Source organism: Diadema antillarum, unplaced genomic scaffold (assembly GCF_040938485.1).
Source record: "Diadema antillarum isolate AM-2024a unplaced genomic scaffold, OU_Dant_1.0 seq00000133_RagTag, whole genome shotgun sequence".
Lineage (NCBI taxonomy): Eukaryota > Metazoa > Echinodermata > Echinoidea > Diadematoida > Diadematidae > Diadema > Diadema antillarum.
This window is the reverse complement of record NW_027271210.1, coordinates 1,237,611-1,251,044: the sequence shown is the minus strand read 5'-3', so window position 1 is coordinate 1,251,044 and position 13,434 is coordinate 1,237,611. Positions and strand designations below refer to the sequence as shown.

The following is a 13,434-nucleotide window of genomic DNA, read 5'->3' as shown; positions in this document are numbered from 1 at the left end:
GAGCTAATGTTAGGATATTCTAATGTTAGATCAAGATAGAAATGTTAGATCTAACATGAAATTTTTGATCAAAGTTAGCCTACATATATGATATATGCATAGATTTTAGAACCTCTAGATGTCTAAACTTAGTCTTAATTAGGTCTAGCTAGGCCTTGTTAGCTGGGTCTTTACAACAAAAATATAAACTGCCTAGATATCTAGTAGGTTACTAGAAACCTCTAACGTTAGGTAGAATCAGTGGCCCAGATTTTGACTAAGGTTAGATACTAATTCCAGACGCCAGCTATTTATACTTCAGACCCCCGGCCCTAGATTTTATATTGTAGGTCCAGTATTTGATTATGACTAAGTCTAAACGTTAGTAGATCTACATCTAACGTAATACACCTTCTGTATAGACTACAGCCCCTTGCCCTGGACCTGGCTCTCTAACCAGTAACGTTAGTAGTAGTGGGGCCTGTACTGTCTACGTTATACAACTGCTAATGTGCTAACGTTAGGTGTTAAGTTCATTGTGATTATACTATATAGGACCTAGCCCGATTGAATTGTTTTGGCATAATAACAGGCGTAGCCGTACATTCTAACATTAACACTAGGTTAGTAACAGTTAGAGAGAGTGTAACCGTTAGATAGATTAGACCTAGCGTTAGACGAGGATTCAGTCTAACTGCATGTGATGAGGCCATAGATTAGAAACCTAGATCGAACGAACAAGACACCTAAATCTAGACGTAGACGTAGACCTAATGTTTGTTAGGCCTCTTTTCGCACCGTGTCAAGACGTGCCTTACGGAATAATCGGTGTTCTACTAACAAGCACCGCCGGCACGGTCGGGTAGCAGCCCGGGGGTTGGTAGGCATGCCCACGGGATTGGTGCGAAATACAGTCATTGAAGACATCGGCCTAACGTTAGATTCTACTAGCGCTTGAACCTTGATATTAACCAAGTCTCAGATCAAAGTTGTATATCTAACTGTTAGATCAAAACAAATTTTAAAGTTCCCTTATGCAGTGCAATAAAGAATTATGTATTCATTTTACTTACATTCGAAGGAAATAGTCCCTTTTTCAGTCACCACGTTTCCAACTCAACGACCGTATCAGGCGTAGTACTGAAACATGCAGCTCTCGCATATGTCATCGCGCGAGAGATTTTACCTGTAGACGTACGCACACGTATTACGTATTCGCGCGCACACAAGCAGCGCGGGGCTGCTGGAAAATGCTCGAAAATGCATTTTCTGAGTTCCTGCATGTTCAGAGTTTTGATTAAAAGTAAAAATTTCTTCAAGAAAACTAGAAATAATATTGACGCATTCAATTAAAGAAGCATTTGTAGTTTTATAAAACATTAAATTACTTTTGGAAGATCATCTAATTAGCTTGGAAAAACAGACTTTGCAGAACGTTAATTAATCTGTGAATATTATTTCGAGAAAACAACACCCAAACATTTGAGAGCCCCATATATGGCTGTACAAAATGACTTTTTAAAATGCTAAGGAAACACATTTAGATTGCAATTTCATTAAAAGGGACAATTGAAACTCATGATCTTTCAAATATCAATTGAATGCAAGCAAAAAATAAATACATGCTTCTGAATTTTGTGCTAAAAATGACATTTTTCGGCAAAAACGCGCTTGACATCCGGCCGTACGCTATTCCTTAGTATTTTTGCAAGATTGTCAGCGTGAGAACGGAGCATTAACAAAAAATGCCGTCGAATCCTTATCTAGAGCCTTTTTTGAGGTTTGGCTAGTCTACTATAAGCAATGTTTCTATTTTATGAAGTGACCAGCTCGGGATTGATGCCTTCCATCGCATAACAGAAATGTATCGGCTCCAAGTTGAAAAATTACAACTTTTTTTTTCTCTTTAAAAGGGATTAGCCTTACTTTTGATTCCATCGCCATCGGTAAGGTTATTATCAAATCACAAAGCCAATCACTCGTGAAATTGTCGTATAAGTCCTAATTCACAAAACACCTCATATCCTGGTGAAATACATGGCATTGACTGAGTGTAAATACTATTATCACCAAAGTTGAAGCATTCATTTTTATTGATTAAATTATTCTTTACTTGCACCTCTCACTTTCAATTGCAAAAATTCCGAAACATCACTGTCTGGTCAGTCATTTACTGCACACGCACCTCATCCCAGTTTAGCTTCCCAAATTAGTTGCAAAAGGGATTACTTCTGCAAAGTACAAGCTCCACTACAAGGAAACAGTCAATAATCTTCTGCGTTGATAACAAAACTACATGAGTCCATAAAACTAAAAGATGCAAGATTGTATTGATACATACTAGCTGAAAAATATCCCAACCAGAGCTTGTGTTCTCTACATGAGATACACTGTATAAAAGGACAAGTTCACCTTCATAAACATGTGGGTCGAGTGAATGCAGCAATATTAGTAGAACACATCAGTGAGAGTTTGAGGAAAATCAGACAAAACGTTCAAAAGTTAAAATTTTTTGAAGTTTCTGCTCAGTCACGGCTGGATGAAAAGACTACAATGGCTTGTGATGTCACAATATGTGTACAACGATATAAAGAAAGAATAAAGAAAATTCAACATATTTCCATTTTTCTCTCCTAACAAAAGAACACTCGACTTCTCCGCTCTTTCAGAAGGCAGTGGAAATAATATTACCCTTAACATACGTGGGTACTATAAGACGAAGAAATGTGCACTTTATTCAAAAAGTAAAGTTTTGTGAAATTCTCTTTTTATTTTCTTTATATCGTTGTACGCATAATATTTGTATGAAGTTGGGCTTGTCCTTTAACTAAGTAGGCTGTAGACATGGTAGATGGTAAAGAAATACCGTCACCCATGTGATTTAGTGCAGATTAAAATTTGCAAAGCATCAAATGATCAAAGGCATCGCTTGTACTGTAGTTCAGGGGTCTGCATCATTGCCAGAAACTGAAGGAATTCATTCTCCCATTTTTTTTTTCAAATCACCTTCATTTTGGGTTTCTGTCTTTTTACATTTACCAGCTTATTGAAAAAGAGATCAATCCTTATGTAGATGAGTGGGAGAAAGAGAAGCAGTTTCCTGCCCATAAGGTCATGAAGACGCTAGGAGAAGCTGGTTTCTTGGGGGTCTCAAGACCAACAGGTAAGTCTTCGAGTACTAGCCCAAGCATGCAAGATTCATTTTACACTCGTAGTTTGTCTATCATGGGTGTATGCAAGGGGGGGTCGGGAGGGTCGTACGACCCCCCCAAATTTTCAAACGTGGACAAAAGGTCCACTTTTTGTGAAAGACATCATTGTTTTTCGAGGGCTTTTTACCCTAATACAACAGGGGGAAAAATGTGATCAGGTGGTGTTCCAGCAAATTGTCAAAACCTCGTAAATTTCGTAACTTGGTTTTAATCTGCCATACCTTCTCACTGCCATGTTTATCGATTTTCCTGTCTCCCATCAGCAACCCATCCAACTTGACTAAAATACAACTGTACGTACACTCAGCTGGCCTACTACTAATACTCGCGCCTCACCCTTGGCCCTATCTATCCGCATACATCCGCCGGCGCCCGTGCGTGTCATACCGGCCGGCCGGCCAGCCTGGCGGCGCAGCAACGCACGGTTGCTTGTGCGCGCCTGCTCCATATACTTGCTTCTAGGTCACTGCCTAGTGCAAGCATAGATCGTACACTGAATAAATCTTTGGTGCTCGCTCGCGCTACGTGACGTGACCACTAACTGTGCCACGCACTGCAATGAATTTACAGCAGCTAGCAGCAACGCGCAGGCTGTATGCGTGCGCTAGCTAGGTAGGTCTACTGTAGCGTGTACAGTAGCCATAGAGTTGAGCTCTATGACAGTACTCACACGAGCAGCCATCGGTACATTCGTCGTGTGAGGGCTCACTTCAACCGTCAAAAAATACTTCGATCATGTTGCTACGTTCGTATCTACCGACGCTAACTGAGCAGGATGAGTCATCTATCTGACGTAGTTGGGAAATCCCAGACTGGTTACCAAACATATCTTAACGAAAGATACCAGTTACACAAACATACAAACACTCAAAAAATATTAGAACATTCATAACAAGACATTCAAATCATAACGCGCTATGCATTAATTATATCATCACGAACAGATTACCTGCACACTGTTCCAGCCATCAACAGCTGCCAGTCAATTAAGTACAATTTATTGTACTCGCATTTGAACATAAGGTAGGCTATCGTGACCCTACAGCTCGATTATAGGTCTCAGTGATTTACAAACTTGTAAAAAAAACCACAACAAATCGTGAAATAGGCCCCACCACTGTCTGCCTTCTCGTCTACTCGTGAGTTCGGCGTTCAACGGTACATTATGTAGGCTATAGACCTATTGGTTAGACCCTAAATTAAGCGCAGGACCCTACTACTACTAGTATGAGTAGTAAAATACTCGTGAATTTCAGCGGCCCCACCAAATGACGTTTGAAACTCTTCCGCATTGCGGCAGCACAGGTTTTATACCACGCATGTAGGTACTCTTTATATTCTATAGCTGACTATGGTCTATAGCATCTTTTGTCCTACATTCGTCCTTCTTTTTCTTTTCTTTCCTTTCCTTTACCGTCAGAAAGACTTCCTGTTGTCCCTCGACTTATCTAATCATAGCTAGGGCCACAAGGAATCTTATCCTTACTTATTGCTCGCTAACGCACGGATGCACCCCCTGCGTTGGGGCCTATTTCACGATTTTTGCCACGAACTTTATTACTGACTTCAAAGATCGAGTTACAGAAATAATCTAATGCTTTTATCACATGGTTTACGTCCAAAATTAGTGAGTCAAATGACTAAAATACTCTTACTTTTTATGCATATTATGTACAGGATAAACCCAACCTACACTGTAGCCTACGCTTTCAGGGGCGCTGTAACAATTAACGTTGGGGTCGCAGGTCACAGTAGGTTGACCTTCCAAAAAACTGACCTATCGACAACATTATGTACTTTGTACAAAGGCCTTTCCTTGATAAAAATGATAAGCATGTTACCATGTTCTCTGATCGACTACTTGGGGTTATAAAAATGTTACATAATCATCCTCATGCTCGATGAACATAGAGATCTTGTGTTGTAGCCGGGCAACGATGGGTAATCCACTTTGTCTTTGATGACACCAACAGACCCGGGGTATACCAGTACAATTAATTGTTGCAACGTAGCGCCCCAGGTTAAGGGTGAACTAAGCGGGGATGTGGGACTCTTTTCATTATTATTTGGGTCATTGATTCTCGTTAAGAAAGTGTCAATTTGGCATAATTTTGTGTCCCGCGACCCCTGACGCTTTATGACACTGACAATAATTTCATAAATATTTTTTTTTTTGGGGGGGGGGGGAGATAGAAAATCATGAATATAACCCTTCCCCTTCATGTTATCTGGAAAAAAAAAAACAAATACGAGAGTGCACCCCCGTTACAACGAGCACTGCTATAAAGAAATTTCGTAGGTTTGTTAACCCCAACCTCCCTTGAAACAAAACAAGACAAAACAAAAGAAAACTCACCAAAAAGAAAAGGTGAGTCCACAAACCTTATAATCGTCTTGAGATGTGAAGGAACATTCGAGATAAAGAACCTTTGTATTATTTTTGATTAACAAGCTTTCGGGAAAAAAAGAACTCGCTTACTTCGTTTTCGGATCAACGAACCTTCGGAACAACGTTCGGAGGAATAGCGAGTCTTTCTTATTTTTAATTAACAAATCTTCGGATAAATGAACCTTTATTTTCAAATCAACGAGCCTTTGGAAAACGAACTTGATCGCTTCCAAATTTAAGAATTTTCATAATAACGAATCTTAGGGAGATTGAAGCTTAAGAACAATACATTTATTTCATGTTAGGATAAACAAACTTTCGGGATCCCGAGATTTGCGAACCTTCGGAATAAGAAGGTCCCGGAATAACGAACTTAAGTAAATAATGACCTGCGAATAACGAATTGTAACCAGATCTTAAACCATCATTCTCTTTGCAAGTGTTTTACAACTTGGCATAATAAAAGTACAAAAAAGTTTATGCACGCTCTCTTAGATGCAATTTATCAATGAAATTAATAAGATACACGTAGCATCTCATTTGAAATAGATTTCGAGTGTATGATCAGTGTTGTCATCATATATTTACTGTTGTTTAGTTATACCGAGATTTCGTTATAACAAAAGAGAACTAATTTGTTTCGAGAAATTCGTTATGACGGGAGTGCACTGAATCACAAGAAAATTACATTTATGGGAAAATATATTGCCACCGAATATAAGACTAGCATGTAATCAATGGCTTATGGAAAAAAAATACACGTATCTTCAGCTTGTTCTTCGGATCGGTCGGATGCCTTTCTTAAGAGATATTTCGATAATTCCTTTGTTAAATACGCTTTGCGTAATTAGTCCGTCTTCGTTTTCTGATGAGACATGATTTCATTTAACGTAAGCATTCAGTAATAATCGGGTCAGTGATAATAAAGGTCAGAATATAACTGCTAGCTTATCCCACTTTCAGCATGCCAGGCCGAAGAAATGAGGAGAAAAGAAAGAATAAGCGAGCTGCGGAAACCTGCCAAAGTATCACTAAATTTTTCAAATCTTCGGCATCATCTACAACAAGCAGCAGCAGCGGGACAGATGGAAGTGGTGCTGTCATCCAGAGTGACCTGTCATCTACAACAGGCAGCAGCACTAGCAGCGGGACAGATGGAAGTGGTGCTGTCATCCAAAGTGACCTGTCATCTCCAACAGACAGCAGCAGCGGGACAGATGGAAGTGGTGCTGTCATCCAGAGTGACCAGTCAGACGAAAGAAATGTAATGGAAACGGGCGTCCAAGTCCAGTTAGCTGCTGCCGAGTCTCGAACAAAATCTGTGGGAGAGAATCTCAAACATGACCTTGGGGAAATCTTGTCAGCAACAATGTCTGTATCAGACATCAAGACTAAGCTGAGTGCCATGTCAGATGATCAAAAGTACACTCTGTTAAAGCATCATTCAAAGCCATGTGATGGATTCATCTTCCCATCTCAGTACGAAGGTGGATGTAATCGCTCTTTCCAAAGAAGCTGGCTTGACAGCTACCCTTGGTTGATCTACAGCAAGTGTCTAGATGGTGCATTCTGTATATACTGTGCGTTGTTCGCCTCGCCAAGGGACAACCTTGGGATCTTGGTCAACAAGCCATTCACGAAGTGGCGAAAGAAGTCGGAGTACATTGGGCCGCATGCCATGAAAGGTCACCATATAGAAGCACAGAATGCTGCTATGGATTTCATCGCAAAGATTGACCATCCCGAGAAGACGGTAGAGGCCTACTCAAAGTCACTTTCTGGTCAAAACTATCAGAACAACCTTCACATTCTACGATATTGTGTAGAAGCTGTGCTCTTCTGTGGTCGGCAATGTATAGCCCTTAGAACAAGAAACGAATCTGGTTCATGTAGCGATGGCAGCAACCCTGGCAATTTCATTGCCCTGTTGAGAGGCTTTGCGCAGCATGATGATGCTCTTCTGAAGCATTTAACTGAGCCTGCACAGAAAAATGCTACCTACACATCTTCTGTCACACAAAACCAGATAATCGAGATTATCGGAAAGGATATTATCCAGAGAAGAGTCGTAGAGGAAATAGAGAAGGCCAAGTTCTTCTCGATTCTCGCAGATGAAGTAGACAGCCATAATAGGGAAGTTTGCTCGCTTTGTATCAGGTTTGTTGATGCTGAGCGGAATATCAGAGAGGAGTTCGTGGACTTTGTAGGACTTGTGAGAACAACGGGAGAGCACATTGCATCAGCGATCAAGAAAACCATCGAAAACGTGGGACTGGATATTCAACATGTCAGAGGGCAAGGGTATGATGGATGCAGTGCTATGTCTAGTGAGGCAGTTGGTGTTCAGGCAATTATAAAGAGATCCTCACCCAAAGCGCAGTATGTGCACTGCTACGGTCACTGCCTGAACTTAGTGATCGCTCATAGTTGCAGACTTACTAATGTAAGAAACGTGCTTGACATTCTGAAGGAAACCTGCTTGTTTTTCCTTCATAGCCCCAAGAGAACGGCTCTTTTGGAGAGCATAGTTCAGAATGAAGTTGCGCAAACGTCGAAAAGAAAAGCCATCCTGAACTTATGCAAAACTCGCTGGGCAATGCGCCACGTCGCATATAGTCACTTTTACTCAAGCTTCGTATTCATTGTGAAGACTCTGGAAGTGATTGCCTACTCCCTCCATCAGGACAGCATCCCTACCGAATTCACCTCAGGCTGGGACACTGATTCCAGGGCAAAGGCATCCTCACTGCTACGTGCTCTTTGTTCCTTCGACTTCATTGTAACATTTCTTGTTGTGTACAAGATGTTGTCTCATCTGAGCGGCATTACTGTGAAGCTCCAAGGCAAGTCTAGGGACATACTGCAGGCATTTTCGGACGTTGAAGAGATTAAGCACGTCTATTCCGAACTGAGAGCGAATGTTGACCAAGAATTCCAGCAGATCTATGACCATGCCAAGAGAATGGCCTCAGCTGTGGAGGTAGAACCATCTCGACCACGGATCACAGGACGTCAAACACACAGAAGCAACATTCCAATTGATGCAGCGAAGGATGACGTAGAAAGTTACTACTTGAGAAATCTTGTCATTCCCTTCCTCGATAACATTGTAATGCAGCTTTCAGAGAGATTTTCTGATGTTGCCCGTCAATGCGCTGGCCTGCTTGCTCTAGTGCCAACAAATAGGGAATCCTCTACAGCAGATGCAACAAAGTCTCTCAAAGAGGCTGTGACAACTTTCCAGGATGACCTACCAAACCCTGAACTTGTCGATGGAGAGCTACTCCACTGGAAAGTGCACTGGGAGAAAGTGCCGGATGACAAATTGCCGAAGTCAGCTGCTCAGTGCTTAAAGAAATGTGACGCTACCTTGTTTCCAAACATATTCACTGTCTTGAAACTTCTGTGCACACTTCCTACAACGTCGTGTGAGTGTGAGCGAACCTTCAGTGCTCTACGCCGACTCAATACCTACAACCGCTGTTCCATGACGCAGGAAAGAATGTCTAGTTTAGCCCTCATTCATATTCACTATGACAAGAAAGTTGACGTAGAAGAAGTGGTTCGTGCTTTCTGTCAAAAGCAACCCCGACGAATGCACTTCGGACATATCCTAAAGGACTCTGATTAGGAGAAAACTGAATGATTGATTTTGTGTGACAGAGCAAGCGCACATGGTTTACGTGGCGTCCCTCAGGTGTTGCGGTCTCTGGTGAGTAGGCAGAAATATACATATATATATATATATCTCTCTCTCTCTCGCTTTTCAATAAGATTTAATTCGTTGACATTTTAATCTCATCTTGATGCGACTTCATTGTAGAAAGGCACAGTGCTGTCAACTCTCACGGAATGACCGTGAGACTAACGCATTTTGACCAAATCTCACGTTCTCACGCTGATCTAGGAGATCTCTCGCACATGTCATGCAAAAAAAGATAATAATAATACATACAAAAATAACGGACCTTGATACATCCGTATGTACAAAACCCCACCTCTGCATCGATCTTCTCCGTTGTTGAATGTCGTCTGCTGAACCGATCTCCGCCGTTTGTGTTGGCGATTAACGTGCTTTTCCCTCATTGGCTAACACTAGCTCCTATAGGGGATTATTGTTTTCGTCACTTCAAGTTCGGTGCTGGTGTTAGCGTTGCCGTGCGAGACTCATCATAATTATATTCACGTCCATAATAGATGCACGTTCTACGTGCAAATTAAGTCTATGCCAATGCAGTGGTCGCCCACGTAACGAACACGAACACTCACGACACGGGCTTCATAAATCTGAGCCTAAGAGTAAAAATTAGGATTTTTACAGTGTAATTGTGTTTTAAGGAAGGTTTCATGTATTGCTGCATTTTAATCAGTCTCCCTCGTTGTGTCTAATACAAAGCAGTCATGGCTACATCTTTTTATATATGACTTTAACTATACTTTTTTTTTCGCGGAGGTGCGATTCCAACACCTAGTGGGGATCGATAATTTCGATCGGTATCGCTTCGTTCGCGTGCAACTCTCTCCAATAGAATATTATAGGACTCAACAAAATGTACATGAGAAATTCCCTAAATCTTGATAGAAGTAATGAATAATCTGCTGCTGTTATTCATCAACATACTTGCCAATAAAGTCTTGAATTGCCGTATGAGTAACTGAGTCATGAGTTATCGGTAATGAATTGTTCGAATTAGGGCCTAACTATTGTCCTGTTGATGGTGGAATGTTAAATGCTCTCTTTTTTTTTTCAACTCCTGTCCTTTTGGATTGAGATTGAAGTGCACATTCTACTTTCTTACTACATTCGGAGGCAACGTTAGGCAGGATTGACTAGCCCTGGAAGTATCGTCAACTCTGAAATACTTGTATTTAAAGGTCCGCAAAACTTGTTACTATGTAGGGCCTACTTTTAGGAAGGTGTAACCAGTCAGCAACTGTTTTTATAATGCAGTTTTCAACTTACCGATTCACGAACTTGTAAGTGACCAACACAGATTTTATCACCAATTTCAACATAATAAAAGTCACCTTTGAATGCACCAAATGGCCCCATTTTAAGACATAAAATTAAAAAACTCCCTACCGTGGGAGGGGGGACACCCCCCTCCCACACCCTCCCCCCGCTCGGTCGCTCCGCTCCCTCGGGCTCGGTCGCTTCGCTCCTTCGCAAAGGTAGTACTAAAGGTCCAAAAATTGTGATCACGACCCCCCCAGAAAAAATCCTGGATACACCCCTGTCTATTTTGTATGTTTGTAATTACTTTTAGGCGATATACAGTGTATGAATATGTGATGCATTATACTGTATATAGATGCACTGTTTATAATCTCGTATGCTTCTTGACCCGTTGAGGACGGACTGATTTTGCCACAACACGCATTTCCCATAGACACCTGCGCGAGCATGCTTGGGACTTTTCCTCAACGAGTTAAAGGACAATTTCACCTACATAGACATGTGGATTGAGTGAATGCAGCAATACTATTAGAACACATCAGTGAAAGTTTGAGGAAAATCAAACAATCCGTTCACAAGTTATAAAATTTTAAAGTATCTGCTTAGTCACTCTTGGATGAGATGAGTATAAAATGTATGATATCACATACGTACAACAAGTTAAGGAAAATATAAAGAGAATTTCACATATTTTTTTTCTTTTTTGTAAAAAAAAGGCATTTTCTCGACCTGTCACTGACGTATCTAAAGGGTAATATTATTACCCCTGCCTTCTGATGGAGGGAAGTCAAGTGTCCGTTTATTATGCGAGAAAAGTGAAAATATGTTGAATTTTCTTTGTTTTCTTTATGTTGTTGTACACATGTGACATCACAAGGTGTAGTAGTCTTCTTGTCCAGCAGTGACATTCCATTCCCAACTCTCGATGGAGACGGACGTACAGCTGTAGTTCTCCCGGTTTGTCGGCCGCCGCCCTATTTTCCAGCCTTTTCTTCTCACAAGATTCGTAACTATACAACTCGTCGTGCTCCTAATTTATTGCAAATTACACCATTACTTCTGTGAAGCTCTTACTCTACCCTCGTGGAGCTGTATTTCGGGCAACTTGAACTCTGCTTGGTCGACACAAAACTGTGTGAGTATGGCTTCCCGCAAAACTCGGCAAACCACGAAAGAACTGAGCGCCACCGCCCATATGGCCCACTCTGCTCGGCCCGAGTCCTCGAGTGACACCGAGTCCGCTGACCTCACACTGGCTGACATCCAGCGCAGCATTAAACTTTCCTCTGATAACGTCTGTGCAAAGCTCGATTCGTTGTCCAGTGAAGTGGCCTCTATCAACAAAAAGATCTCCGACCTTGAGGATTCTGTCACAATGAACTCAGATAAGATTACGGAGCTGGAGCAGAGAAAAATCCCAGAAATGGAAAAAAAGATGGCGGAGGAAATCAACAGGCTACAGGAAAAGCTGACACTCATGGAGATCCACGGTAGACGTACAAATCTTCTCTTCTATGGTGTTGCTGAAACCCAGGATGAGCACGTTGACGACGTCCTTCGGGATACCTTCTCCTATCTTGGGATTGGGGACGCTGACAACATTGCCCTGGTTAATGCCCACCGCCTCCCACGCCGTGACAACGCTGCGAACCAGGCCAGCGGAGGTCCGTCCCATGACTCAGCTCCTCGCGCTATCATTGCCAAGTTTGTGTACATGAGAGATCGCAACAAAATCCTGACCGCATTCGAAGACCGCCAACGCCAGCGACGACCACAAGGATCTCACGCCGCCACCGCGGACCAGAACCCGCGTAGGATCACAGTCCGCACAGACCTCCCCCCAGCTTTGAAAGCCAGAAGGAGCGTCCTGGCTAAAGCTGCCTACAACCTGCGCAAAGAGAAGCACGTCTCTACGAAAATCTCAGTTGTCGGCTGTAATGTGCTGCTACACTGGAAGGAAAAGGGTACCTCCAGATGGAACGTGTATGAGGATTAACCTTTTGCTCATGTGAATCTTTTCTCTTTTGATCTAAATACTTTAATAGATACCTTTCGGTTAGCGAAGATCTTGATTTGTGCTAGCATCCTTACTTTGTAACCCCTTATCCATTTACTGTAAGTAATAACACCGTTAACTGATTATTTCCAACAGTATCGCCTCTGATGAGCAATACTGTGCGACGATGAAGTTTTTCAACTCTCTACTGTCGTGTATCATTTTGACTATCACGAAGTGCCATAAAATTACTATATCCGTTACATTGTCAAGCTGATACAGTTGGATCTTTTAACACACTGCTCTTCTGTGTGTTGAGTGTGTTGATGTATAGTTACGGCCTTTCTAATGTCACAGAGCCAAGCTTAATAGTCCCCCAGAATGCCTGCTAGGTATTGAGTGTGTTGGTGTCAGTGGTTGATGGATAGTTACGGCCTTTCCAAAGTCACATATCAAACCTCAGTCGCCTCAGAATGTCTGCAAGGTTTTCACCTCTTTTAACTATGTTACAACTTCTTTTCTGATATAGGAGTCTCGACTCCTCTCCTTATGTCTGCATTTTCGTAGCCTTATTTCAGCCGAATCCCCTTTTTCTATTAGTCAAAAACTCCAACTTCCTAGCAATTATTATGGCTTAATTGGCATTTATAATGGGACTGGAGGGTAGGGTGGGTGGCCGTAAAACCGCGGAACCCGGTTTACGAAACTGTTTGTCCTGAGCCTTTTCTTGATTGCGTATTTTTGTATACTAATCTGCTCAAAGCTAGAGCCATTGTTGTTTTTGTACATAATTTTGGATCTACTTTTCTTTAAGAATGCGTATCAGTCAATTCTTACTTTGCAACCTCTTAATAATTATGCCAACCAGAAATCATTGTCCATGCATGCATCCCAGGTCTTC

General features: G+C 41.7%; 1 protein-coding gene across 1 annotated transcript; it reads left to right on the top strand.

The window, feature by feature from the left end:
• Nucleotides 1–6,544: 6,544 nt before the first annotated feature.
• LOC139727495 (52 kDa repressor of the inhibitor of the protein kinase-like) lies at nt 6,545–9,211 on the top strand. Its single transcript, XM_071638469.1, has one exon. It carries the CDS (start codon nt 6,545–6,547, stop codon nt 9,209–9,211), a length of 2,667 nt encoding a protein of 888 aa, XP_071494570.1.
• The last annotated feature ends 4,223 nt before the right edge of the window (nt 9,212–13,434 follow it).

Bases quoted from the DNA above. Each gene is read 5' to 3' on its own strand.
- LOC139727495 (XM_071638469.1), top strand. From the start codon at position 6,545: ATGCCAGGCCGAAGAAATGAGGAGAAAAGAAAGAATAAGCGAGCTGCG.